Source organism: Vulpes lagopus, chromosome 12 (genome assembly GCF_018345385.1).
Source record: "Vulpes lagopus strain Blue_001 chromosome 12, ASM1834538v1, whole genome shotgun sequence".
NCBI classification, from domain to species: Eukaryota; Metazoa; Chordata; class Mammalia; order Carnivora; family Canidae; genus Vulpes; species Vulpes lagopus.
This window is the reverse complement of record NC_054835.1, coordinates 54,878,655-54,906,144: the sequence shown is the minus strand read 5'-3', so window position 1 is coordinate 54,906,144 and position 27,490 is coordinate 54,878,655. Positions and strand designations below refer to the sequence as shown.

The 27,490-nt window shown below is 47.7% G+C and overlaps 2 protein-coding genes across 3 annotated transcripts; both read left to right on the top strand.

The window, feature by feature from the left end:
• The first annotated feature begins 985 nt into the window (after positions 1-985).
• On the top strand, positions 986-17,807 carry JPT1 (Jupiter microtubule associated homolog 1). Its single transcript, XM_041726760.1, has 5 exons — positions 986-1,158; positions 10,184-10,326; positions 10,693-10,790; positions 11,831-11,849; positions 17,540-17,807. The coding sequence occupies exons 1-5, from the start codon at positions 1,103-1,105 to the stop codon at positions 17,686-17,688; spliced, it is 465 nt and encodes a 154-aa protein (XP_041582694.1). The 5' UTR covers positions 986-1,102; the 3' UTR covers positions 17,689-17,807.
• A 2,115-nt stretch (positions 17,808-19,922) lies between these two features.
• On the top strand, positions 19,923-22,206 carry NT5C (5', 3'-nucleotidase, cytosolic). 2 transcript variants are annotated; one of them, XM_041726756.1, is made up of 5 exons: positions 19,923-20,784; positions 21,178-21,278; positions 21,358-21,418; positions 21,608-21,722; positions 21,843-22,206. In XM_041726756.1, the coding sequence occupies exons 1-5, from the start codon at positions 20,485-20,487 to the stop codon at positions 21,983-21,985; spliced, it is 720 nt and encodes a 239-aa protein (XP_041582690.1). In that variant the 5' UTR covers positions 19,923-20,484; the 3' UTR covers positions 21,986-22,206. The 2 variants fall into 2 exon arrangements, with proteins under 2 accessions (XP_041582690.1, XP_041582689.1); XM_041726755.1 differs by having other exon boundaries at positions 20,551-20,784; positions 21,358-21,406.
• The last annotated feature ends 5,284 nt before the right edge of the window (positions 22,207-27,490 follow it).

Sequence of the window (27,490 nt, the reverse complement as noted above, 5' to 3'; positions counted from 1 at the left end):
ACTTCCAACTTCCAGGAAAGAGGAGGCCACATAAATAGGAATGTTCGATTTTTTATGGAAATACTGAAAAAGGTCTGCCTTGAGGAAACATGCATGACATGGGAAGGCCTCCGCTCTGATTTGCTCAAAACTTTCCTACTAGAATATTGTAAACAGCCATTCTTGAGCGCTCCAAGTGTTGTCTGCATTTGTTGCAGGGATAGATTTACCCAGACAGGTGGAAGAGTCATGACTTAAGGATTATAAACAGCTGCAGAGGCCAGGGCTGCTCCATCGTCTTGGTAGCGAGGGATGTGACTGTTCTCCACCGCCGCGCATTAACTAGCCTTAGAACAGGCCCTCAAATCGGAACGACTGTAATTTTGGTCTAGTACATGCACCACCCATTTACAGCTAAATAGTAACATTAAAATGTGAAGAATTTCCAGTCGTTTTAAAAGGGATCATCTTGGCTTGGTTTCTGCTGCTGACTCATAGTGCTGCTGTTTTGAGACTGTCGTATTTCCAAAGGGGACACACAGTAGGTATTCAATGAATGTCAGTTTGTAGCAGACATTTCCGTCCCTTAAGGAGCATGCCCTTGCTGTCTCCCCATGAGTAAGGCGAGTAAGTGGGTGGTAAAGACAAATCCGTCCTCGGCTTGTGGGTTCCAGCTCGCCCAGGGCGAGCTTTCCCCTGCCAGGTAACTTTCTTCGGTGACAGCCAGCACCACTTGTGCCCAGCGCGGGGCAGGTTTGTCCTTTGTCCAATCATCACCGAGAATTGGGGCGGTGGGGGAGGGGGAACTTCCAAAGACCTACCCCGACCAGGAAGGGGGCGGGTTTAGGCTGAGCAGGGGCCGCCGCAGCCCGTCGAGGAGAAGCACGATGCTTGGCACTCCAGGGAACCAATAGGAACGAAAAAGGCTGTTTGAATTGGCCAATAGCGGCAGGGTGGGGGCGGGCTTCCCCGAGCCGTATAAAGGCTGCGGCCGGGGAGGCAGGCGGCGGCGGAGGCTCCTGCAGCGGTCGCAGGCGGTGGGGAGGGGAGCTGCTCGGCGGCCCGCGGACCCGACCCTTTCAGCGCTCTGCTCCCGCGCCTGCCTACCTCGCTCCTCGGCACCATGACCACCACCACCACCTTCAAGGGAGTCGATCCCAACAGCAGGAATAGCTCTCGGTGAGGCTGCGGGGCCGCGCCCGCCCCGCGCGGAGCTCGAGGGGGTGGGAGGGCCGGTCCCCGGCGGAGCCTCGCGGGCCGGGCGGCCGGTCGTTGGCAGTAACGTGCCCGGGGCGCCGCGCTCGTGCGGGGCCGGGCGGCGGGGCTCGGCCGTCGGCTCCGTCTTTGTGCGGCCGCGCAAGCCGGGCGCGCCGGCCCCGCCCGATTGCCGCTCATCTCCCATTCATTCCTCCCCCGGAGCGAGGGGTCGGCCGGGCCGGGCCGGGCCGGGCCGGGCAGGGCCGGGGCCGCTCGCCTCGCGGCGCTGCCGGCTTTCGGGAGTCGGGCCACGCGGAGAGCGTTTGCTGCCCTCCCTTGGCGGCGCGGCCGGCCCGGCCCCAGGGCGGTGGTCTCGGCCCCCAGGTGCCCGGGCAGGCCCCCCCATTGTCCCACCCGTGGGCACGCGCTCGCCGCGTCCCTGGCCCGGGGCAGGTGGCGGCCCCCGCCCGGCGCGACAGCCCCTCCTGCGGCCGCAGCGATCGAATCTTGCGGGCTCCTACCCGCGGGGGCCCGCCCGGCAGGTGGCATTTGTGGTCGGGCGGGGCCGGTGATCGCGACCCCCACGCCCGCCCAGGACCCCACCGCCAGCCCCCTGCGAAGTGCCTCCCCTCCGCTAACAAAGGAAAGAAAAGACCCACCTCGGGACGCGAGAGGGGGTGGAGCAGTCGGAGCGGGTTTTCCGCGCTCACACCTTCGGACCTCGCTCTTTGCATCCCACCTTTGCCCCGCGCCCCTTCCCCCTTTGACGTTTGCCGAGGGAGTTCTCCGCTGGCCCGGGTTCCCGAGCTGGAGGCGGCTTCCAGCTCTTGGGCGGGGCCGGAGACATCCATTGTCTCTTCCGTAGCGTCGTCTCCACCTGGGGAGCCGGGGCCTTTCTGGCCAGTGTTGCTACTGCATTTGGGGGAAGAAGCCCCTGGGCGTTTGGACTGGAGCCCTCCCTTCCCGAGCCCTTGCCTGACCTGATGGAAGGGTTTGTAACCGGTGCAAGGTGTCCACATTGTCTGGGCTAATTGGCACCCTGTTCCTTTTGAGGTAGGATGGGGGCATTTCTGGGATCCTGCTCAAGGCTTATGGGGAGCTTAGGCTCCACTTTTTCTGGGCACCTATTCTTCACTGATCACGACCTGCAGTGTGGCCAGCCTTGGGGTCCTGGGCAAGTGGCACAAAGGGAGCCATTTTGTGGGGCTAAGAAGACGGCTGTGAAATAGTGCCTCATAGTGCCTCGCAGGGGTTGGAGAACTTGGGAACAAAAAGCTGGCCTCAAGCACCGAGCCCTAGGTTGGACATGACCCTCCTTTTCAACTCATCCCTTTATCTTACACAATGTAGAAAAGAGTAGGAAAGATTAAAAAAAAAAAATTGGTGGGTCCTTGCAGGTTGGGGACCTTGAGTAGGAAGAGACGTTTGAAAATACTGGTCACTCCCTCTTCTGTTGTCATCCTTGCAATGAGATCATTTTTTTTTTTTTTTTCTCCAGAGGACACTGGAACACACTGCACCTTGGTTTTTCTTTTTGTGCCATGCGGTCAACTTTCTGCTGGTCAGACTGTAGTGGCTGGAATGTGAAATCTGACACATTGTTATAAATCAGGTTTTATCTTTTGGGGTTAAGTGCTGTTTAGTGCTTCATAAAGAATTTCAGTAACCGAGTCAAATGGATCCCCATGCTATTTTTTTTTTTTTTTTTTGATAGGTGTATTGGAGATGTGAGATGGGAATGGTTTTTGGTTCTGCAGAATAAATGTTTTCATTCACCTTTTGTCATCAACTTCCCTCCAATATTGTGTTCTCTGGACTGGAGCTTTGTCCTTACATTTACTTCTTATCTTTCCTTCCTCTGTAATCTCATCGGATTCTTCACTTGTTTCTGAAGTAGCATTCTTCAGGCTCCATAAGCAACATTATCAGTTTAGTCTGGTAGGGGATGATCTGCAAAGATCACATGTGAACTCTGGGATTTAAAGAAAGAAGAAAGAAAATGAGTAATTTTCTTTAAAAAATTGCTATCCATAGCACACGTGCACATTTTTGTTGAGTCTCAAATATGTAATCTTGGTTTAGATCAGAATGAGAGGATCTTAAAAAAATAAAACTGAAATAATTTCTGTCTTATGATCCTAATCCTTTGTTTGGGGATGTCTCACTGTTAACAAATGGGCTCTACAACACTGACGTCATTGGAGTAGATATTACCTGCTATTGCGGGAGGAACACAGACCTTTAAAAAGTTGAGTGCTCAGAGCTTTGACTTTCTTTTTAAGCTGATGTTTGGGTGCTAGTGTCTTTTTTTTTTTTTTTTTTTTTTTTTAAGCCAAAAAATACTTCCCAAGCCACCAGGGTTTTGGAGATTTTCATCTTGCTAAAATAACTCATGAAGGTTTAATTATGATGAGAAGAAAAAAAAAAATCATTCTAATCCCTAGGGAGTGGAGGGGATGACAATGAAGCAAGTTAATTCTGATTTTATTTCAGGTGTCTTTGTTGATTTGGGGAACAAGGGATAAAAACCTGGTCGATAAAAACCAGAACTTTAGCATGAGAGAGAAAGCCTATTAAGAATTTATAACCCACCTTTAATTATGATTTAACAGATTTAATTAAGCAAACCTACAATTACCATCTTTATAAAACATATTTGTGGACACACTTTTTTTTTTTTTAAACATTTATTTGAGAGAGAGAGCAAGTGAGTGGAGGGGAGGGGCAGACAGGGAGAGAGAGAGACTCTCAAACCCACTTCCTGCTGAGCACAGAGCCAGATGTGGGTCTCAATCCCACCACCCATGAGATTGTGACCTGAGCCAAAATCAAGAGTCAGACGCTACCCAGGCGCCCCTGAACACACTTATCTTAATCCATATAATTAATTTAAACTAAGTGGATATTTAATGTCTGAAACTTTTTAAAAATAGAGTTTTAATTTTAACATGTTACAAAAACCATAATGGGTCTCCTCTCACCCCCTGCCCTAGGGATTAAATAATGACATTTTTATTTGGTGTAAATTGCATATTGAATATTACTGTGGTCAAACACAAATATGGGATTCATGGGAGGATGCTAGAAGACCAGAAGAAGTATAAGACAGTCTAAGGTTGGAAAACACGGAAGCTAATCAGGACCAGCTACATAGGTTTGTATGAAAATGAAAGAGAAAATAGCCTCGTATGCTCCCTGTGTTTCAGCACTTTGAGCCCTTCTTACATGCCTGCCAGGGACTTGAGGACTTGGATTTTGGTCCTCATCTTTGTCAGTTTAGTAATATTGGACAGTTTCTTCAGAGGTTCTCAAAGGCTTCACTTTGCTCTCAAAAAGTGAGGCTGTTGAACTAGATGGAACAGAGCCCAGCAAACTATTGCCCTTGAAATGCTGTGGACACCTGATTTTTATATTCACAAATGATTGTTAAAAAAATATTGATTTCTTGTGGAAATTACATGATCAAATGCAGTGTCTGTAAATAAAGTTTTATTTGAACAGAGCTGCACTTACTCGTTTTCATGTTGACTATAGTTGCCTTTGTGCTAATAGAGCCAAATAGTTGATAAAGACTGCATGACGCACAGGCCAAAAACATTTACTTTCAGGCACTTTTAACATCAAAAGGAGAGGATCTGCCATCTTTTCCTCCATGTGCTACCTTATACTCTTTGAGCCTTTGGAAGGTTCTACTCATCAGCTTTATGGAGGAGGTGGAGGTTTAAGAGGTTAAGGCTGGATTTTGAAGAGCCCTTGAGGCAAGGGTGGAGAGCGCTCTAGGCAGGAGTAAAGATGGGAGCAAATACCCAAAGTGGGGATAAGCCCACTGTTCAGGGAAGTGGCTCAGCTGGATTGGTGAAGAAGGTAAGGACTGGATAAAGTGGAGAAGCCCTGTGGATAGTTTTAATTTTACATTAAATTTCCTTCATTGCTTCATTCCTTCACATTTCCTTCATTGCTGTCAGGGCTTCACCAAGGCTTGCGTCTGCTGGCTTGTGGGTAGCAGGGACAAGGTAGGAAGGGGACCCCCGGCCTCGGTGTCAGCTGCACCCGAGGGAGCAAAGGAACTGGGATTTCTGTTGAAAGATGCAAGTAACATGCCGTCCTGCGTGGATGTAGGTGTCCACAAATGATCACATGCAGTGGCCAGTGGGAAAACTAGTATTGTCAAAAGAAAGGTTTTCAGGGAATTGTGGAACCCAGAAGCAACCTTCAAAAGAATTTTAGATTGGGGCACCTGGCTGGCTCAGTTGGTGGAGCAGGGGAGTCTTGATCTCAGGGTTGTGAGTTCAAGCCCCACATTGGGTGTGGAGATTGCTTAAAACACACACACACACACACTTAAAAAAAAGAATTTTAGATTATGGCAAGACAGAAAAATATGATGTATAAAAAAAGGACATTGAGATTCACCTGAAATCCCATCTGAGAGCGCAAACCCTGGAAAACATTGTGGTGTATGTACTTTCAGGCATTTATGTCTATTTATGATGATAGTAGCTAGGAACACATGATGGCTATGTTCCAGGTTCTGTTCTAAGCACAGTCTATAGGATATCCTTAGAATAGTCTTACGAGGCAGCTACTACAAACCTTTTTTATAGAAGAGAAAACCAAAGCATTAAGGGGTTAAGCAGTTTTCCCAAGGTCACACAGCTAGATAAGTGTATCCATACATATACACATTGTTTTATGTAACATGTAATTGGCCTTATGTTTCTTTTCCAACGCTTTTCATTCACTGTGTTTTAGATAACTTCACATCTGCTGATGAAGGTAACTCTGATCCTACTATATACAGCTTTCTGTTGTATGGACATGTCTTAATAACTAAGACCCTACTTATGGCCAGTTAGGGTATTCCCAATTTTATTTACAGATTAACATTTTTACAGGAGTCTCCTTGTACATATATCTGATTATCTAATTAGAACAACTTCTGGGGAAAAAAAAAAAAAAAAAACAACTTCTGGGGCAGCCTGGGTGGCTCAGCGGTTAGTGCCGCCTTCAGCCCCAGGTGTGATCCTGGAGTTCCGTGATCGACTCCCGCGTCAAGCTCCCTGTAGGGAGCCTGCTTCTCCCTCTGCCCGTGTCTCTGCCTCTTTCTCTCTCTCTCTCTTTCTCTCTGGATCTCTCATAAATAAATAAATATCTTAAAAAAAAAAAAACAATTTCTGGAAGTAGAAATGCCCGTTCATATAAAAAGCAAACAGTTGACACATATTATCAAAATATCCTTTAGAAAGTTAGTATAGGGGGATCCCTGGGTGGCGCAGCGGTTTAGCGCCTGCCTTTGGCCCAGGGCGCGATCCTGGAGACCCGGGATCCAATCCCACGTCGGGCTCCTGGTGCATGGAGCCTGCTTCTCCCTCTGCCTATGTCTCTGCCTCTCTCTCTCTCTCTCTCTCTCTCTCTCTGACTATCATAAATAAATAAAAAAATTAAAAAAAAAAAAAGAAAGTTAGTATAGGGACGCCTGGGTGGCTCAGTGTTTGAGAGTCTGCCTTTGGCTCAGGGTGTGATCCTGGAGTCCCAGGATCGAGTCCCAGTCAGGGTCCCTGCATGGAGCCTGCTTCTCCCTCTGCCTGTGTCTCTGCTTCCCTCCCTCTCTATCTCTCATGAATAGATAAAATCTTTAAAAACAAACAACAACAAAAAAAAGGGACACCTGGGTGGCTCAGTGGTTGGGCACCTGCCTTCGGCTCAGGTCATGATCTGGGGATCCGATATCAGGTACTGCGTTGGGCAAGTAATCTCTACACCCAGTATGGGGCTCCAACTCACGACCCCAAGATTGACAGTTGCAGGATCTGACTGAACCAGCCAGGCGTGCCTCTTCTACTTTTTTTTTTTTAAGATTTATTTATTATTATTATTATTTAATATTTTGTTTATCCATGAGAGACACAGAGAGAGAAAGGCAGAGACACAGGCAGAGGGAGAAGCAGGCTCCATGCAGGGAGCCTGACATGAGATAAGCGGACTCCCTGCTGAGCAAGGAGCCTGACACCACGGGGCTCTGGGCTTGTGGGGCTCCAGCCCACCATCCTGAGATCATGGCCTGAGCTGAAATCAGGAGTCCCACACTTAACCATCTGAGCTGCCCAAGTGCCACCAGTGGCAATCTTTTTGAGAGAGAACTGTTATCTTGACAGAATTCTGAGAAGAAACTGACAAACTCTTCATTGTAATAGTAATTGTTAATAGATTCTCTCATTAAGTGTTGAACATACCTAAAAATCAGTAGATTTGGGCAGCCCCAGTGGCGCAGCAGTTTAGCGCCGCCTGCAGCCCGGGGCGTGATCCTGGAGACCCTGGACCGAGTCCCATGTCGGGCTCACTGCATGGAGCCTGCTTCTCCCTCTGCCTGTGTCTCTGCCCCTCTCTGTGTGTGTGTCTCTATGAATAAATAAATAAAATCTTTTAAAAAATCAGTAGATTTGAACAACTCACAGTTAGCAGCTTGACCCTAATAGAGCTATAGAACACTGGCAAAACACATTCTTTTCAAGCATATATAGATTTATTAAATTGACCACATATTAGGCCTTAAAGCACATCTCAAATTTCAAAGGATTCATGTCACACAGGCTGTTGTCTGTGTTATAATTAAAAGTTAGAAATTAAGGGCAGCCCGGGTGGCTCAGCGGTTTAGTGCCACCTTCAGCCTACGGCGTGATGCTGGGGACCCGGGATCTCCGGGCATGGAGCCTGCTTCTCCCTCTGCCTGTGTCTCTGCCTCTCTCTCTCTCTCTCTCTCTCTCTCTCTCTGTGTGTGTGTCTCTCGTGAATAAATAAACTCTTTAAATAAAAAATGAAGGCTTGGAACACCCTTAGAGGGACACTTAGAAGGGTTTGCACTGCAAGTGTTTAATTTCTCCATTCTTTTCTAATGTAAGGACCTGCATTTGCAAATGACAACTTATGTATTTGGAAACTTGGATGAAATGTACATCCTTCTAGAAAAATATTTCTCAATCTGATTTAGGAAGAAGTAGGAGACCAGACTACTCCTGTCTCCAATAATGGAACAGAATCAGTAGTTAGAAAACCTTCCCGTAAGAGCATGTCCATTTTCTCTTTTGCGCAGTGACAGGACAAGTTAAATTGAGTTTTTCCAGGGAGGGAATATGTTGATCAAGCCGAGGCACGAAGCTCTGCCAACATGCAAGTGCTAGGTTTCCTTGCTGAACCAAAAGCTATAGATGGTGTCCAACAGTGCCTGGTTATCGAACATGCCTGGAGCCTCCCACCAGTGTCTCCTACGGACCTCCTCCTGTGGCTAGTCCCTCGTGTTTGCTAGGAAGAACGCTGTGTTGGTACCAGTGTATGAACAGGGCTCACCTGGTGATGCCGAGAGAGGAGGAGACTGTCCTAAGCTTTCCTTGGGCTTCTAAATTGGTCAGCTTAACTTTTACATGTATATTTATGTATATACAAGTATATATATGTATATACACTCAGAAATGCATTCTGAATACGTAAATAACAAGATGCGCTTCTACACTTCTCTGCAAATATATCCAGCTTAGCTCATTAGGTGAGGTCTGTTAGGTCTTCTGCTGTCTCCTAAAAGGGAACATGAGACAGGCTGTTTTAGCTGTCTTGTGTGTCAGACAACCTTACACAAATATTATAAAACAGCATTTTGTATCTTAACATCCAGTGTTGAATTTTTTTTTTTTTAATTTTATTTATTCATGAGAGACCCAGGGAGGCAGAGACATAGGCAGAGGGAGGAGCAGGCTCCCTGCAGGGAGCTTGATGGTGGGACTCATCCCAGGACCCCGGGATCATGACCTGAGCTGGAGGTAGACGCTTAACCGCCGAGCCACCCAGGTGTCCCCCGAGTGTTGAATTTTTTAAAACTTTTACGGTTTTTGTTTTTGTTTTTGTTTTTTTATTCACACACACACACACACAGAGGCAGAGACACAGGCAGAGGGAGAAGCAGGCCCCATGCAGGGAGCCTGATGTGGGATCACACCCTGGGCCAAAGGCATGTGCTAAACCAATGAGCCACCCAGGGATCCCCAACTTTTACGTTTTTTTATTGAGAATAGTTGACATACAATATTATATGAGTCTCAGGTGCACAACATATAGTATGTGACAATTCTATACATTATGAAATGCCCACCACGATAAGTGTAGTCACCATATGGATTTATTACAGTATTATTCAGTATGTTCCCTATGCTGTACTTCTCAGCCCTGTGACTTATTTTATAATGGGAAATTGGTACCTCTTAATCCCCTTCACCTGGTTCCCCCCCATCATCTGCCTCCCCAGTAGCCAGCCACCACCAGTTCTGTTTGTGAATCTATTTCTGATTTTTTGTTTGTTCATTTGGTTTGTTTTTTTAGATTCCACATACAAGTGAAATCATGTAGTGTTTGTTTCTGTCAGACTTACTTCATTTAGCATCATACCCCTACATCCATCCATTTTGTCTCAAATGACAAGGTTTCATTCTCTTTTATGACTAATATGTCATTGTGTGTGTACACATACACACACACCATATCCCCTCTATTCATCTATCAGTGGACACTTGGGCTGCTTCCATATCTTGCCTATTGTAAATAATGCTGCAATAAACTTAGGAGTGTATGTATCTTTTCAGATTAGTGTTGTTGTTGTTGTTGTTGTTGTTGTTTTGGTATCCAACTATCCAGAGAGGAATTCCTGGATCAGGACCCTTCATACTGTTCTACACAGTGGCTGCACCAATTTACATTCTAACCAACAAGTGCATGAGGGTTCCTTTCTCTCCACATCCTTGTCAACACTTGTTATTTCTTGTCTGTCTGCTACTTAGCCATTTTGACGGGGTATGATCTTGTGCTGAATTAATACCATGATGAATCAAGTCCTTTTTCCCATTAGTAGCTCTCACTTTGAGAAGGGTAGGGGGAGGAGGGATGGATGAAAGGAGTTTGAAAGTACTTGTGCTGAGAAATGTTTTGGTATGATCTGAAATGGATGTTTTGCAATTATTCCAAGGGTTTTGCGGCCTCCAGGCGGTGGATCCAATTTTTCATTAGGCTTTGATGAACCAACAGAACAACCTGTGAGGAGGAACAAAATGGCATCCAGCATCTTTGGGACACCTGAGGAAAATCCTCCTTCATGGGCCAAGTCGGCAGGTACTGCTTATATCTGTGATCACCAAAGGGACAGACCCAGCATGAATAACTACTACCGTTGGTTCTGCCCTAGTGAGCCAAATCTAGTTCAACCATAATAAGATCAACTACAGTTAAAGCTTGTCAGTGGAGAAAAGACGGGGACCAGGAAGTGGGAACCACTGAGTCTCGAGGGGTCAGAATAAGGACTGAGATCAGACTGGGTTATTTGGGCCCTCTGTAGAATTCTCAAGCCCTCAGTTAACGTTCCTAACACTTAGCTCATTTTGTAATAGGAGACTAACATGAACATCACTCACAAAATAAATGTTTTGCTTTAGTTCTTTCTGTCTGTCGTGTTCTTCAAGGAAGTATGTTTTAATTCAGGTGCCAAGTCTAGTGGTGGCATAGAGGATTCTGAGTCATCTGGACCCCAGAGAAGGAACTCTTCTGAAGGGAACTCTGGGGACTTCTTAGATCTGAAGGTCAGTGTGACAAACTGGGGGGTAAGGGTACTTTGTGGTTAATACAGTTTAGAAATTCAGTTCTCTCCTTTTGTACTAAGAGCTTCAGTTCTGCCACTGGAACCTTACATATGTAGAGATAATTAGGAAAGGGACTGAGGCCACATTGGTAATGGAAGATGGATAAAGAATAAAGTCAGAAGAGTGAGGTGATATGATCTGGGTGTACAGAGATCTCTTCTACCAGTAGGATTAGTCTCTCCTTCACTCTGGATTTTGGGAACTTCTGGATCACACTTACTTCCCACGTAACTCAGAGTAACATTTGTGAGTTCAAAGACTGTTATCGTTGTTGGCAAACATTGTTCAGTTGTTCTAAGCTGAAATCCAGGAGACTGCAGACTGGGCATTACCCTCAGGTGTCTGCAAGGGAAGTATGGTGCCAGTGCCCCCAGGCGCGGGTCTGGAACCCTGACAGGCTGGCCTCCTAAGCAGGGACCTCCGAGCACAGAGGCATCATGTATGCAAGTGTAGAGAGACCTGTGTGGGGTTTTGGAATTGATAGATGGTCTTCAACAGCTAGATAAGGAGAAAGGAGAGGGAGAAAGGAAAGATAAATTTACCATTTCCCATTGATAAAAGATCCTCTGAAATGCTAATTGGTATTAGACCATTGGCATAAATATTAATTTTTTTTTTGGTGTGTTCGGTATTGCTGGCCCTGGGGAAACTTGTCATGCAGCATTTTCCCAAAGTAAAGGTTGTAATGTAATTGTGTTGCTCCCTGCCCCTGAACTTGACTGCATCAAGATGAAATTTCACATCTGTCAGTGGAGGACAGATAGATAGTAGCCTCTTAGAACTGTGACTGCTTTGTTTGTTATAAAATTAAAATCCGAAGTAAATTTTTAGGGGCACCTGGCTAGAAGAACATGTGACTCAATCTCAGGGTCATGAGTTTGAGCCCCACGTTGAGTGTAGAAATTACTAAAAAAAATTAACTTTAAAAAATAAATAAAACTGAAGTAAATTTTTAATTTCTTTTTTTTTTTTTTTTTCAGGGAGAAGGCAACATTCATGGTGAGTCCTTCAGAAGCCTAAATTTCTGGTTCTGTAAATTTTTTTTTATTGTTTTTAAGATTTTATTTATTCATGAGAGACAGAAAGAGAGGGAGAGAGAGAGAGAGAGGCAGAGACACAGGCAGAGGGAGAAGCAGGCTCCATGCAGGGAGCCTGACGTGGGACTCGATCCCAGGTCTCCAGGATCAGGCCCTGGGCTGAAGGCGGCGCTAAACCGCTGAGCCACCCGGGCTGCCCCTGTAAATGGCTTTAGAATAAGTCAGAATTTTTACTGAAATTGTGTCTTGGGGAAAGAGACTGGGGAGTGAAACCTGGCTTTGCCCCAAGTGCCAGCACACACTGGGTGGGGAAGAGAGAAAAATTAAACTGGGAAGTTGCAAACATGGTCACATTTGTATCTGCCGGAGGGAGAGCAGTGTCAGAAATGCAGAAGGAAGGAAAAATGGAGAGTCTTTCACAAATACGTACAGTAGTCAGGCTGGTGTCTGTTATTCTTAATGAGAGCTTTTTAGTAATAAGACTCCTGGCATTTGAAGCTTGGCGCACAACATGTAATTTGCCAAGTTTGTTTGATTTTACACTGAGGCGCTTGTTCAGCAAGACATGTTCCCCTGTGATCTTGTGGATGATGATTTAGGGGGCAGATGTAAATTTTTAGCATCCATGTTACCAATTATATGTGGAAATGAGCTATAATCATTTATTTAATGATTTTCAATCTTTGAAGTATTTATTGGCACTTCCTTAACAAGTGCCAGAGAATTAATTCTGCATGTAATGAAAGGCTTATGTGTGTCAGGCAGTAGGAATCAGGTGAAAGTTGACTCAGTGAAATGCAGCCGGCAGAAGGCCATCTGGTCCAGAAGAAGGAAGAGGCTGCTTCCTCAGGGCCTCTTCCTACCATTACATGTGGCAGTCGTCCCGTGAAACAGGTGTTTTAAGAACCACAGCCCTTTTCTGCCCTCTCCGTATTTCTTTTCTTTCTTTCTTTCTTTCTTTCTCTTTCCTTCCTTCATTTTTAAAATTTCTTCCTTTCTTCTTTTTAAAGATTTATTTATTAGAGAGAGTGTGCATGAGCAAGAGAGAGCACAAGCAGGGGGGAGGGGCAGAGGGAGAAGCAGACTCTATGCTGAGCAGGGAGCTGGATATGGGGCTCGATCCCAGGACCCCAGGATCATGACCTGAGCCAAAGGAGATGCTTCACCAAGTGAGGCACCCAGGGGCCCCTCAGATAGTGTTTATTGAAAAGGGAGAAAAATCCCTTGAACCTGTGAGCGTTACCTGGGTTCTTCCTCGGTACACAAATCACTTTCTCACCGGCTGAAGGTGTATTGGTTATTGTTTGTGTCCAATGTGTTCTGTTTGCAAAGAGTCTTTTCTGGAGGTAAAGAAGTCTTCAGGGCTTTTCAGTTTCGCTGCTTTTCATGTTCTGAAATACTTCCACACTCAGCCTTACTTATTAGCTAACCCTTAGTCACTACTTTTGGCTAATGGATATAGTTTGAAATTCGGGGAACAAAAATTTGTCATTATTCCTCCTAATCATAAATTCTCCCCCTGAGACGCCTGGGTGGCTCAGTGGTTGAGCACCTGCCTCCAGCCCAGGGTGTGATCCCAGGGGTCCTGGGATCGAGTCCCACATCAGGCTCCCTGCATGGAGCCTGCTTCTCCCTCTGCCTGTGTCTCTGCGTCTCTCTCTGTGTGTGTCTCTCATGAATAAATAAAATCTTAAAAATAAATAAATAAATTCTCCCCCAGTTCAGTTGGTTACAGTTGCTTTAGGTAAACAGCATATTGATTTGCATAGCATGACAAGCCTTTACTTTTAGTTCATTTGTCATGAAATGACAAGGGGCATAATAATTCAAGATTCATCTGGTGGCATAGAGGTCAACCCTAAAGCCCAGCTACTCTACTCAGTTTGTTTTTGTTTTTCTTCTTTTTTTTTTCCTTCTTCCTACTCAATTTATACAAGACAGATTTTGTTTGGATAGAAGGAAAGTTGCCTTCTTCTTTAGGGGAATTAAACGTAGGAGTGGCCAAAGGGAATGTGTCGGAAATCTGTAGCGGAGGGAGACAGTCCACAGGGTTTAGGTCGAAGTCTTTCCTGCCTTCAGGCAAGTTAATCTGATGCATTTCTTGGTGTTCCCAGTTCTTCCTTTTTTCTTTTTTTTTAAATTTATTTATTCATGAGAGACGCAGAGAAGCAGAGACACAGGCAGAAGGAGAAGCAGGCTCCCTTCAGAGAGCCTGATGTGGGGCTCAATCCCAGGACCCTGGGACCACAACCTGAGCCATCCAGGTACCCCCAGCTCTTTCATCCTTATAATAAACCACTTTATTGTTTATTATGATGGAAGTGTCTGTTCAGTTACCTTGTTGAAATACCAAGAAAGACAAGTCAGGAGTATAAAGATTGGTATTATAGTAGAGTGTGTCTAAAATCCCATTTTTCAGTTATTTGATTGAACAAACAATAGCTTTCTCTTCAGGCCCTGTGTAAGTCTCTAAAGCCTTACTTTCAGTTCCTATACTTGCCTCATTATAGACTAAAGGGATGGCGTAACAGACTAGCCTCCATTCTTTCTGGCTGGAGTATTTCTGACTAGACAAAGAAACATTTAAATTAAGGCCTGCTGTTGTTTATTCTCCATATGTGCTTTTTTTTTTTTTTCTTTCTTTCTTTTTTGGCATGTTACCTAGTTGTGAAAGACAATACCATCCCCTGAATAATGAAAGACAAATGTAAGATTGATGGGTATGAGCTTGATTTGTGGAAGGGTGCCTGACTGGCTCAGTCAGTAGAGCATGCAACTCCTGATCTTGAGGTCCTGAGTTCGAGCCCCATATTGGGCATAGAAACTACTCAAATTAAAAAAAAAAAAAAAAAAAAAAGAATCATTTTATGGAGGGGTGCCTGGCTGGCTCAGTCTGTAGAGCATGGAACTCTTGATCTCAGGGCTGTGAGTTCAAGCCCCACATTGGGCATAGAGATTACTTTAAAAAAAAAAAAAAAGTCTGTGGGCAGCCCCGGTGGTGCAGCAGTTCAGCACTGCCTGCAGCCTGGGGTGTGATCCTGGAGATCCAGGATCGAGTCCCACGTTGGGTTCCCTACAGGGAGCCTGCTTTTCTCTCTGCCTGTGTCTCTGCCTCTCTCTCTCTCTCTCTCTCTCTCTCTCTGTGTGTGTGTGTGTGTGTCTCTCATGAATAAATAAATAAAATCTTTTTTAAAAAATGTAGTACAAGTGGTTTTAGGGACATGAACTTTTAATAGTCTTTGAGGGACTTAAAGTACATTTTTTTTTAAATCAAAACTTTTCATTGGTATCTAATACAAGTCCATGTGAAGTTCTTACACCTAAAGGTGTCTTTGTGTGTGTGCGTGTGTGAGAGATTTTATTTTAGAGCAGGTATCAGACTATGCAACTGAATTTTGAATTTGATGGTGTAACATGGAAAAGAGATGAGACATTTTGCAGTCACTTTTGACGTGGAACAAAGACTTTTCCAAGTTTGGAAACTGCCTCATTAAAAATATATGTTTGTTGGGGATTTCACAGATTAGTGGATAGATCATCAAGCAATGTCTAGAATGTTGGGTAATAATAGGCTAATTTTCAAGACTTTGACATGGAAAGTACCCAGTTAATATAAATGGGAATGACCTGATTAATGGAGATATTACAAGTCAGTAGGGGAAAGGTAATCTCTTTAATAAATGATGTCAATTTAATGAGTTATCTTTGTGGTTAGAAAAAGAAATCTAGGAGATCCCTGGGTGGCTCAGCAGTTTAGCGCCTGCCTTTGGCCCAGGGCGCTATCCTGGAGTCCCAGGATTGAGTCCCACGTCCAGCTCCTGGCATGGAGCCTGCTTCTCCCTCTGCCTGTGTCTCTGCCCCGCCCCCCCATGTCTATCATGAATAAACAAATAAAATCTTAAAAAAGAAAAAGAAATCTAAAGGGGCACCTCAGTGTTAAGTGTCCAAAGCTTTTTTTTTTTTTTTTTTATTTAAGGTTTAATTTATTTATTCATGAGAAACAGGGAGAGAGAGAGCCAGAGACACAGGCAAGGGAGAAGCAGGCTCTATGCAGGGAGCCCGAAGTGGAATTCAATTCTAGGTCTCCAGGATCACGCCCTGGGCCAAAGGCTGTGCTAAACCGCTGAGCCACCCAGGCTGCCTTGCAAAGCTTTTTTTTGAGAGAGCGAGCGAGCACACACGTGCTCACCATAAGCAAATGACTCTTGATCTCAGCCCATACACATTGGGCTCTGCCCTGGGTATGGAGCCTACTTGAAAAGAAAAGGAAATCAAGTTCACCAGTAATCGTGGAAATGTAACATAAACCAGGAATAAAATAACATTTCACCTATCAGTTTGGCAAATTTTAAAGTGAGGTGGTTGGTTATCAAATGGTGGGTACGTAAAGGTATATGGACGGTGGACTCATGCAGGATGTGGGTAGAGCACGGCACAGCCTCTTCAGGATGATGCATAGTATCTGTTCATTTTGAAGACGGGAGCCCTGGTATCCCTGTGGGTACCTATTCCAGTCTGTCTAATTATAGCTTTGGAATGATTGGGTTGGTTCTAACTGAGAGTGTAAAAGAAGGATGTTTGTATCATGTCAAATACAACAACAAAAAACAGTGTGTATTATCTGTTAGGAATAAAATATAAATATGCATTAAACAAGGGATTAGACACAACTCCTAGTTGGCCCTTTGGAAATAGGGAGAAGAGACCCACATGGAAGTGGATTGGGGGTCAGGGGCCTATAGCTTGTCTGTAAAGTTCTTTTATTTTAAAGAGAGTGCAGTGGGGAGGGGGAGAGGGAGAGGGAGAGAGAATCTCAAGCAGACTCCCTGTGGAGCCTGGAGCCTCATGACCCTGAGATCATGAGATGAGCTGAAACTGAGTCAGACACTTAACCTACTGAGCCACCCAGGTGTCCCGCTTATCTGTAAATCTTTAAAAATACTTACATCTTCTGGGCTTCTGGATGGCTCAGTTGGTTAAATGGCCAACTGGATTTTGACTCAGGTCATGATCTTGGGGTCTTGAGACTGAGCCCTGAGTCAGGCTCTGTGCCTCAGGAGGGAGCCTGTTTGAGGATTCTCTCTTTCCCTCTGCCTCTCCCCCTGCTCTCTCTGTCTCAAATAAATAAATAAATATTTAAAAATAAATGAGCAAACAAATAGATAAAATACTTAACATCTTTATATATGTGTAAAATTTAGAAAAGAACATACTGGGCAGCCCGGGTGGCTCAGTGGTTTAGCCCCACCTTAGGTCCAGGGCGTGATCCCGGGGACCTGGGATCGAGTCCCATGTCAGGCTCCCTGCGTGGGACCTGCTTCTCCCTCTGCCTGTGTCTCTGCCTCTCTCTCCCTCTCTCTCCCTCTCTCTCCCTCTCTCTCTCCCTCTCTCTCTCTCTCTCTGTCTCTCTCTGTCTCTTTGAATAAATAAATAGAATCTTTAGAAAAAGAGAAAGAAAGAAAAGAACACACACAGACAAAAGCCTGAGGACAAATATGGCAAAAGACTAACAGTCATTAGTTTGGGGGACATGGTTGAATGATTGTTGCCTTCTTCTCTAGGTATGATTTGAACCATCCCCCCCTCCAAATCTTAGACTCTTCATCCTACCTGGAAATAGTTTTTAGCTTTAACTTCCTTCTGTTTTCCTAGAAAACGTGGACACAGACTTGCAGGCCAACCTGGGGCAGAGTGAGGAGAAGCCCGTGCCCGCTGCCCCTGTGCCCAGCCCGGTGGCACCGGCCCCAGTGCCATCCCGAAGAAACCCCCCTGGCGGCAAGTCCAGCCTTGTCCTGGGTTAGCTCTGATTCTCTTGAACTCTGTCGTTTTGTTTGTTTGTTTTCTCCATGCTTGTGAACTGCACAACTTGAGCCTGACTGTACATCTTTTGGATTTGTTTCATTAAAAAAGAAGCACTTTATGTACTGCTGTCTTTTTTTTTTTTTTTTTTTAATTTTTTTTAAATTTTTTTAAGAACAGGTTTCTCTATCTGTCCTGATTCCTCTGGGTCTGTAGGCCATGGCATGAGTGTTTTCTAGTAGTAGATTGGAGGGAAAGTTTTGTGACACTTAGTACAGTGTTTTTAAGAACAATTTGGTTCCAAATGTGTTAGAGGATCTTTTGTACTGAGGTTTTTAAAACCCTTTCTTTGTCAGCTTTACTTGGGTTTACCAAGCCTTGTTTGGACAGACCAGTAAACAGTCCGCAGGCATCTTCAGGCCCCCAAACACAGGGTTGTCTTTATGCCAAAACCTATTAGTGAGTACCCTTTGCTAAAAGCATCTTCCTGTGCCATACAGAACAATAGAGGCCTGTGCCTCATGCCTTGCTGCCTGCAAAGCAAAAAAAAACTGCCTTTTTAATTTTTGAACCTTAAAAAAATAAGCCAGATACTAACTCAACTAGCTGCTGAGCTAAGCCTGCTGCTGTCACTCAGAGGAAGGCTTCAATGTACGCTCAAACTGACAAATTCCAAGTGGTAAGCAAGCAAGGGCGGTGACCACACAGAAGTGGGTCTTCGTCGTGAACAGACCCCCAGGGGGCAGTGCTCTTCTTAGATAACTTGAAGCTGTGTGCATGATGCTGGTGCTTGACCATGAACTGAAGTCTCATCTTTAAAATGTGTGTTGTACTTCACAATCCTGGACTGTTGCTTAAAGTAAACAATGTACAAATTTTGAAACATGGTGTCTTGTGTCATCTTTTTGAGACTGTTTCAATGTTCTACCTGTTGAGTTACTGTTTTTCTTTGTTACTATCAATCCTGTTGTGCAAGGATTGATGAGTCATTAGAGTTGAAACAGACTAATGAAGTCCCAGAGAAGTTGGGCTTCTCTCAATAAAGAACATTCTCTAAAGAAAACAGGTTTAAAGGCACAGCAGGAATTCAAAATGATATCCGTGGTAGTAAAAATACACGAGTTATATGGGATAAATGATAAAATTATTATTAGCCAATATCCTTTAGGTTCTCCACCTACCCTTTGTGCTGGGTAGTAAGACATAGGATTTTAAGTCCTCTCACCTTGCAAGGGGCCTCTCTGGTGAGAGGTTACAACAGGACTCCAATGGAAGGAAGATGAGGATCCGAGGAGACAGAAGCTCTTTGGGTTCTAGGCAGAAAGTTCTAGATTAACATGATGTATTAAATGTCCAAATTGGGCATTAAGACTTGGCTTTTAGGGTCTAGCTATGCTACTAAACTGTTCTTTTGGCTTAGTCATTTAGGGACCAATTTCCCCATCTTAAAAAGTGAGACCTTTGAGATGATCATAACCAGCGGCTCATTTGAAATACTGGGTATTTCTTTGGGAAGAATAGAGTGTTTATAGGTTCTGGGGATGTAATGTCTTTCTTCCTCATGATGCAAAGCATTTGCAAAATGGAGAGCAACAGCTCTGTTACAGGATCTGTCCAATTTCACCAAAACAGGTTAGCCCTACAAATACTGGCCTGAGTTACGGTTTCTATTAGGACCCTTAGGAAGTACTCTTCTATTGGGGGATCCTGGAAAAGAGATAGATGTCCTGATTTCTGTCACAACTTGTAAGTAAGGTCAGTTTTTTTTTTCTTTTTTGAAGATAAGAGCCTAATCAAAATTCAAGTGAGGGAAGGGACGGTTCTGGCAGCCAGAACTGATTTTAGGAAATTCTATGTAAACACGTTTGCTAAGAGTGTTATATTTTCCACTTAGCTTAGGGTCTGGTAAGTGGAGCTGTATGATCTTAGGATGATGATGGGCAGAACAATCAGTGTATTTCTTTGACAGTTTGGACTCCACACTGGTTCTGTGATGTGGGTGGGAAGTTGGGGAAATAGTGGAGGACTCAGTAGTGCCAATGCCGACTACACCTATTAAAGGCTTTCTAATTTGGTCACTTTATTTTTCAGATTAAAGATTTTATTTATTAATGAGAGAGAGGGAGAAGCAGGCCGCGTGCAGGGGGCCCGACGGGGGACTCGATCCCGGGTCTCCAGGATCAGGCTCTGGGCTGAGGCGGCGCTAACCCGCCACCACCCGGATGCCCTAACTTGATCCCCTTAGACCCAGACACTGTTCTCTCTGTGACGCTGCAGCTAACGTGGGTCCGGAGGCGCTGGGTGCTCGCGTGGGGAACTACAGGAAGCCGTCGCTTAAGGCCGAGGGCACAGTTGGTGGGGAGGGGCGTGGGTGTCAGGACCGCCTACAGTCTACAAAGGAGCACCCACAGGCCTGGACGCGGCTGCCACCGCCCACCCCAGAGCCGAGGGCCGTCCCCAGGGTCATCCTGGACCACCCGCGCTCCGGGAACGGGAACGGGACGTTCGGAGCGGCCGCTCCCGCCTCCGCGTGGCCGGTTCGCCCCGCCAGCCAGGGGGCTTCAGCCTTTCCCTCGAAGTTACCGGGCGCCCCGGGGCGTGTTCCCGCGCCCGCCCCACAGGCGGGGGGGCGGGGGGGCGGGGACCCCGGGCCTCGAGGTCGGGAGCCCGGGGCCGCTCGGCCTGGGGCCGGCGCGGGAGGTCCCGTCCCCTCCCGGCCCGTGCGGGGCGAGCGGGCGCGCCCCCGAGGACGGCGCCTGGAGGCCGCGCGCTCCCGCCGGCCCGGGCCCGGGCGCCGCATGCAAATGAGCCCCGGGGCGCCCCGCCCCGCCCCGCCCCCCGCGCCGCGGAAGCCGCGGGCCCCGCCCCCTCCCCAGCCTCCCCGGCGCGGGCCGGCGATGGCGGCGGCGAGGGCGAGGGCGCGGCGCGCGCGGCCGGTGCGGGTGCTGGTGGACATGGACGGCGTGCTGGCCGACTTCGAGGCGGGCCTGCTGCGGGGCTTCCGCCGCCGCTTCCCCGGGGAGCCGCACGTGGCCCTGGAGGAGCGCCGCGGCTTCCTCGCCCGCGAGCAGTACCGAGCCCTGCGCCCCGACCTGGCGGTAGGAGGGAGGGAGGCGGCGGGGGCGGGCGGGGATGGCGGGAGCGGGCGGGAGCCCCGACCCCACAGTGTCCCGGGAGCGGGAGCCCGACCCCACACCGACCCCACAGGGCGCCTGGGAAGGGGGAAGGGGAGCCCTCCCCTTGGGCAACACTGCCTCTGCTCCATTTCCAGAGACATCCCCCCCCCCCCCCATTTAACAAAACCCTCCCTTCAGAATCCATTTTTCACCCTGGACAAGAAAGTCCGGAAAAATGCTGTCCCATAAACAAAATCCTCTCCCTATAGCTCTGATCTGGGGACCAGAGTCCCTCAGGAATCTTATTTTGCGGGTCCTCCCCGAGGCTAGATCTGCTGGAGGCAGAAGCTGAGACAAGAACATGGTATCTTTCAGGACAAAGTGGCCAGCGTGTATGAAGCCCCGGGCTTTTTCCTAGACTTGGAGCCCATCCCTGGAGCCTTGGAAGCCCTGCAGGAGATGAACAACATGCAGGAGTGAGGAAGGGCAGAGAGGGCGGGGTGGTGGAATGAGGGACGTACCACCCTAACCCTAACCTGTGCCCCTTCCACGCAGCACCGAGGTCTTCATCTGCACCAGCCCCCTGATGAAGTATGAACACTGTGTGGGTGAGAAGGTGCCGTTACCCCAGCACTTCAGAGCCAACAGCTTCCTATGTTCTGATGTTTAAAATAAACCAGAATTGAAACACAGGAAGTTGGGGGGGCGGGCAGGGTGAGGAGAGGAGCATCTCTCAAGGGCTGGAGACCCCACTCCCACCTGTTTACCCACTGGCCCCACTGATAGACCTGTATCCTCCCCACAGTACCGCTGGGTGGAGAATCACCTGGGCCCCCAGTTTGTGGAGCGCATTATCCTGACAAGGGACAAGACGATGGTCTTGGGGGACCTGCTCATTGATGACAAGGACACCATTCGAGGTTAGACCTGTTTTCCTGGCAACCTTCCAGGCATCTGGCCTGCTGGGATTAGGGAGAGGGAGTAAAAATAACCAGATTACAGACTGCATCTCACCGCCTCTCTCCCATGTCCTATCCCAGGCCAAGAGGAGACCCCAAGGTGGGAGCACATCTTGTTCACCTGCTGCCACAACCAGCATCTAGCCCTACCCCCAACGAGGAGACGGCTGCTCTCCTGGAGTGACAACTGGAGGGAGATCATAGACAGCAAGCGGGGGGCCTGAAATAGTGGAGAGTTGCTGAAGGAAGGGAAGGCGGGCCGGAGGGAACCCCAGTAGAGCTGGATGACAGGGAAGTGTCCTGGTGGCCCCCAGCACCGCAGAGCAGGGAGACACGGTAACCTCCGTGCTCACAAGCCAGCCACCTGGAACAGAACAGGATGGCTGGCAAGGAAACAGGGTGGAAAAATCACCCAAGAACCTTTTTAATAAAACACTTTGGCTCAGTGCTCTTCAAAGGCCCTTTATTTGGGGGGGGAGAGTAAAGGGACAAGAGCCCTGGGGGAGTAGCTGAATACAGGCTGATAGGAGGCTTTCTCCTCCCGTCCTTAGTGGCTCCAGAACCTGCCCATGTCCACAACCACCTGGACACCATTCCGTGGCCATGGTAGAGGTCAACCTTGAGGCAGTGCAGAAGGGAGGCCAGGAAGCTCCCCACTGCTCCTGAACCCCAACTTTCAATGGGGGCCCCACACCATTCCCCTGTGCTGACCAATGTACACTGTGGACTCCAAACCACATGCTTCTGTTGGTATCTGGTCCTCTGTCTCCTCTGAGCACCACTGGCATTCTTGAAGCCCTTCTGAGTCTGAGACTCCTTTCCAGGGGCAGGGACTCCCCCTCACTAACCCAATCCTGATGGCAGAGGAAGGGGACCAGGACTTTCAGGCTGGGGCCATGGGGTGGTGAGGGAAGCATACATACATGACCTCACCCTCATGGTGGTGGTCTTAATGCCTGAGGCCTACCTTCACAATCAATGGGCTGCATCACTAAAAAGTAGGGGCGCCAGGGTAGCTCAGTTCGTTGGGCATCTGACTCTTGGTTTTGGCTCAGGTTGTTTTCTCAGGGTCATAGGATACGGCCCCATGTCAGGCTCTGCCCTGGGTGTGGAGTCTGTCCCTCTCCCTCTGCTCCTCCTCCCACTCTCACTTAAAAACAAAACAAAAAAAGAGTAAGGACCACATCTTCATCTTTGAAACCCATGGTGCTTGACAGGCCTCTGTGGACAAACACTTTGATCCCGGGCCAGAGTTCTCTAGGCTGGTGTCAACCATACCCAGTGCCCAGCCTGCACAGCCATGGAGTGGCCATGGCACCTTCCCAGAGCCCTGAGCTGGCATCTCATTTCTATTCTTCAAGATTACTTCAGATATTCCTATTATAGGAGAATTCCTGTTTCCTCAACCACAAGCAATTCTGATCCCAGGCCCAGCTCCTCATGAGAAGGCCTTTCTGCAAGCCTCTGAATCTAGGGTCCCAGGTGCTTCTCACATGAAGTTGAGAGCCTGGCAGTGGGGCACCAGGACGGAGCTGAGGGGCGGGAGGCAGGACCTTGACCTCCAGCTGGATGAGTGTGCCAGCCTATGGAAACGGCATTGCCTTTGCTCTCCTGCACATCTCCAAGTCTGGCTTCCTCTTTCATCAGTGCCTCTCACCACAGTGTAAATATCTGCCGTGCTGAGAAAACTCACCTTTAAAATAGCCAAAACAGGAGCAGCCCCGGTGGCACAGTGGTTTAGCGCCGCCTTTAGCCCAGGGCCTGATCCTGGAGACCTGGGATCGAGTCCCACGTCGGCTCCCTGAATGGAGCCTGCTTCTCCCTCTGCCTGTGTCTCTGCCCCTCTCTCTGTCTTTCATGAATAAATAAATAAAATCTTAAAAAAATAAAATAAAAATAAAATAGCCAAAAGGGCACCATTTGGAGAGAACGTGCTCAGTGGGAGCCAGGCTGCTCCTGCTCCCTGAGCCTCCACTAGGATTGTGGTCTCTTCTCTAAGCAGTCATGGGGTCATGACTATGAGGTCCCCCTGGATCAGGGCTGCTGTGGGGCCTCAGTCCTTGGCAGTGGGATACCCAAGGCAGAGTGAGCCCGCCAGGTGCGGGCTTCTGCCACTTGGCTTGGGGAACAGAAGTCTTCCAGGAAGATCTGGGCCAGGTTCCGGAGCCTTGTGTTGGCCGAGAGAGAGAATCGCAGCATGCACTGGACGACGGGCATGGCAGTCAGCTCAGGGTGGGAGCCAGAGCCTGGCGAGCTCAGATACATGATCGTGGTGACAGCGGATAACACAGTCTCCTCATTGGGGCTGGACAGGCAGTTGATGATGGGTGGGATGCCCCCTGTCTGCAGGATGTGCTCCTTGTTGGCCCTGTCTGGGCACAGGTTGCAGAGGCCTCCTGGGGACAAACAAGGGGAGACTAGATGCCTCAGGCCTGCATAACCCCGCACCTCCCCTCCTAGCTTATCTCTACCCACTTTGTCCCAGGGACAAGGGATCCAAAGTCCATTCTGGGGGTGTCTGGGTAGCTCAGTTGGTTAAGCATCTGCCTTTGGCTCAGATCATGATCCCAGGGTTCTGCGATCAAGCCCCACATTGGACTCCATGCTTCTCCCTCTGCCTCTGCCTGCTGATCCCCCTGCTTGTGTGTGCACTCTCTGTCAAGTAAATAAATAAAATCTTTAAAACAAAAATAAAGTCCATTCTGGTATCCATCCCTTCCTTTCAAGGCTCCTGAAGTCCAGCCTGCCTGCCACAGCCTCACCTTCAGGAAGTGGATACCAATTCCTTTGCCCCTTGGTTCAGCCAGTTCAATGGTGGATAGACTTTCTTTCTTTTTTTTTTTTTTTAAGCAAAAAAACCCAAAGTAAAATCCATAATATATCACTTTACAGAATTAAAAAACAGGTTAGATGATGATTTCACAGGTGTGTGTGTGTGTCAAAACTTATCAAATTGTGTCCTTTAGAGATGTACAGCTTATATATCAATTATCGCAATAAAGTTGTTAAAAATAGAAGCTGAATTATAACCCATCTTAATCCTACCATCCAACATTTGCTTTTCATTTCTCAACTTCAAAATATGTGAATACATATAAACATTTAATAAAAATGTGATAGTTTCCTGTTTTGTAAGCCAGCTTTTCTCATTCAACAATGTACTGTGAATATCTTTCCATGCCAATATATCTACAACCATGGCATCATTTAGTGGCTGTGCAGTATGCCAGGTTATGGATGCAGTATAATTTATTTATTAAGAGGCTAGAACAGGGGAGGACAGGGGAGGGCTAGGGGCTGGCGGGGACACACCTCTTCCAGACACAGGAGTCTGCCCAGGTTTGACATTGCTATCCCCTCCCTCATAGTACCTGGGACAGTTTTGAGTCCTGCTATAGGGAAAGGTCTTTAAGTTTTATCCATTCAGCTTCTAGGGACCCCTCCCTGCATTCAGAATAAAATCAAAATCCCACTTTGAGGTCTTCACGGCCCTGTGCCATCTGGTCTGGTCCTTCTCTCCCTGTCACACAGAGCCTCAGGTCATCCTTGGGACCTTCTGGCCCCAGATTTTCACATGCTGCCTCCCCTTTGCTGGTACCCAACACTTCCCAGCTCCCTCACCAGGAAGGCTCCCTGGAATACCCCACTCACCACTCTCTACATCCTGGGCACTCCCCTCAGCCCCACATGCCATTTTCTTCATATACTTGTAACCCTGAGAAGCTACCTTGGTAGGTTTGTTTTCTTGCTAACTGCCAAGCCCCTCTAGAAGGTATGTCCCTTAAGATCAGGACCATGGCCGTCTTGTTCCCACCAGCTCCTTGGTGCCTGATGCAGAAGACATTCCGTGAATACTTCCTGGAAGGGTTGTAGAGCAGCTGGGGAAAGGGAAAGACCTGCAGAGGGCTGGGGTCTGGACAGTTGGCTCACTGAGACACCTACCATGAACTTCTGCAGTTCTGGGATCTGAGGTGTGGCTCAAGAGCACCGCTGAGGCAAGGAAGGAGCTGAGAGCACCGCTGAGGCAAGGAAGGAGCTGAGGCATGACACTCCTGGAGTCATGAGGCAAGGGAGACAAGTAACTCTGATGGAGGTCCCTCCCTGTGGGACACCCAGAGGCCTGCCCGACCTGCTGATGATACCTCAGCACACATCACCCCAGTGTCACTCCCTGCTTGTCCTGCCCAGCATGTCCTGGGGTCATCGTGTGGACTACATTCCTTACTTGCTGTCTGTCTCTATCACTAGACAACATAAAAGGCTCTGCTCTCTGGTTTACCTCTGTATTCCAGGGACCTGCAACTGTGAGTGTCCACACTTGCAGTTGCCTGGAATACGACACTCACTGGACACATGTAGGGAATGCAACTTAACCCCGTGAAGTGTTAACATCACCCCTATTTTGGTGGAAGCTGAGGTTGCTGAGTATATTGCCTAAAGTCCCAGAAGATGGGACGTCCTATGCCACTTTGATGGGACAAGTGGCAATGCTCTGGCAGGCCTCTGGCTTCCCAGACATACCTACACTATCTCTTCTGAACCACCAGTGGTGAAACAGTCTCCTACCCAAATTGTAGACTGACTGGGGGTAGGGGGTGGGATTTATCTCTGCTGTAAAGTATGATAAGATGAAATCTGAGTCACCCTTGGCTAGTGAGTCAACATCACACAGAGATATGCCTGGGTGGGGCCACTGCCACCCAGGCTAGGGGATAACCAGATGGCATGTGCTGGAGGGTGAAGGTGGAAGGAGGCCTCAGGATGGCTGGCCCCACCTGCTGCCCATGTAAGGGAGAAGTCTCCAAGGATGGATCCTGTGCCTCCCAAAGCTTGCCATTGCCTGGGACCCAACCACAGGGCATTCTTGAAGCCCCTCTGCCTTGCTAGCAGCAATCATCAGAGCAGAAAAGAGTGAGTGAGTGTCTGGAAAGTGAGGGGTTCAGAGGACAAGGAGTCTGAATGGAGCCAGGGGCCCCATGAGAAGCCAAGGCCACAGGTGCTTTGAGCTCTCCCTCCTGAGTCCACCTCTGTAAACCTGCCCTGAAGAATGAAGGAGGCCTGTAGGAAAAGAGGAACATGAAACCTGGAAGCTAAGTAATGGCCAGCAAGAGCAAGCTGGGTGGATCCAGTTCAGTATGTCAATATGATGGGAAATTCTACAATTCTTAAAAAAATCATGTTTTCTTTTTTCTTTTTAAAGATTTTATTTATCTATTCATGAGAAACACAGAAAGAGAGAGAGGCAGAGTCACAGGCAGAGGGAGAAGCAGGCTCCATGCAGGGAGCCTGACGTGGGACTCGATCCCAAGCCTCCAGGATCACGCCCTGAGCTAAGGCGGTGCTAAACCACTGAGCCACCCAGGCTGCCCAAAAATCATGTTTTCAAAGAGTATTTAACATAGGAAAATGCTTGTGACATGAGGTTAAGAGGGAAAAACATTATTACACTGTATATATGATAAAACTGCAATGAACAAGTACAGCAAGACGTCACCTCTTTTGGGAGCCTTCCTAGACCACCCTCACAGCCCCTGTCCCCAGAGCCCTCCCGTCACTTCCTTTGTGACTCCCCATCATGCCTAAGTTACTTGTCATGTTTACTGAAGGTTACCCCCACTAAGCTACAACTCCCACGAAAGGGGGAATTTGTCTTGTCTCATTTGGCCACCTCAGCCTGGCATATAGCAGATACTCAATAAATGGAGAGTCACATTAACAAGGCTGGAGGG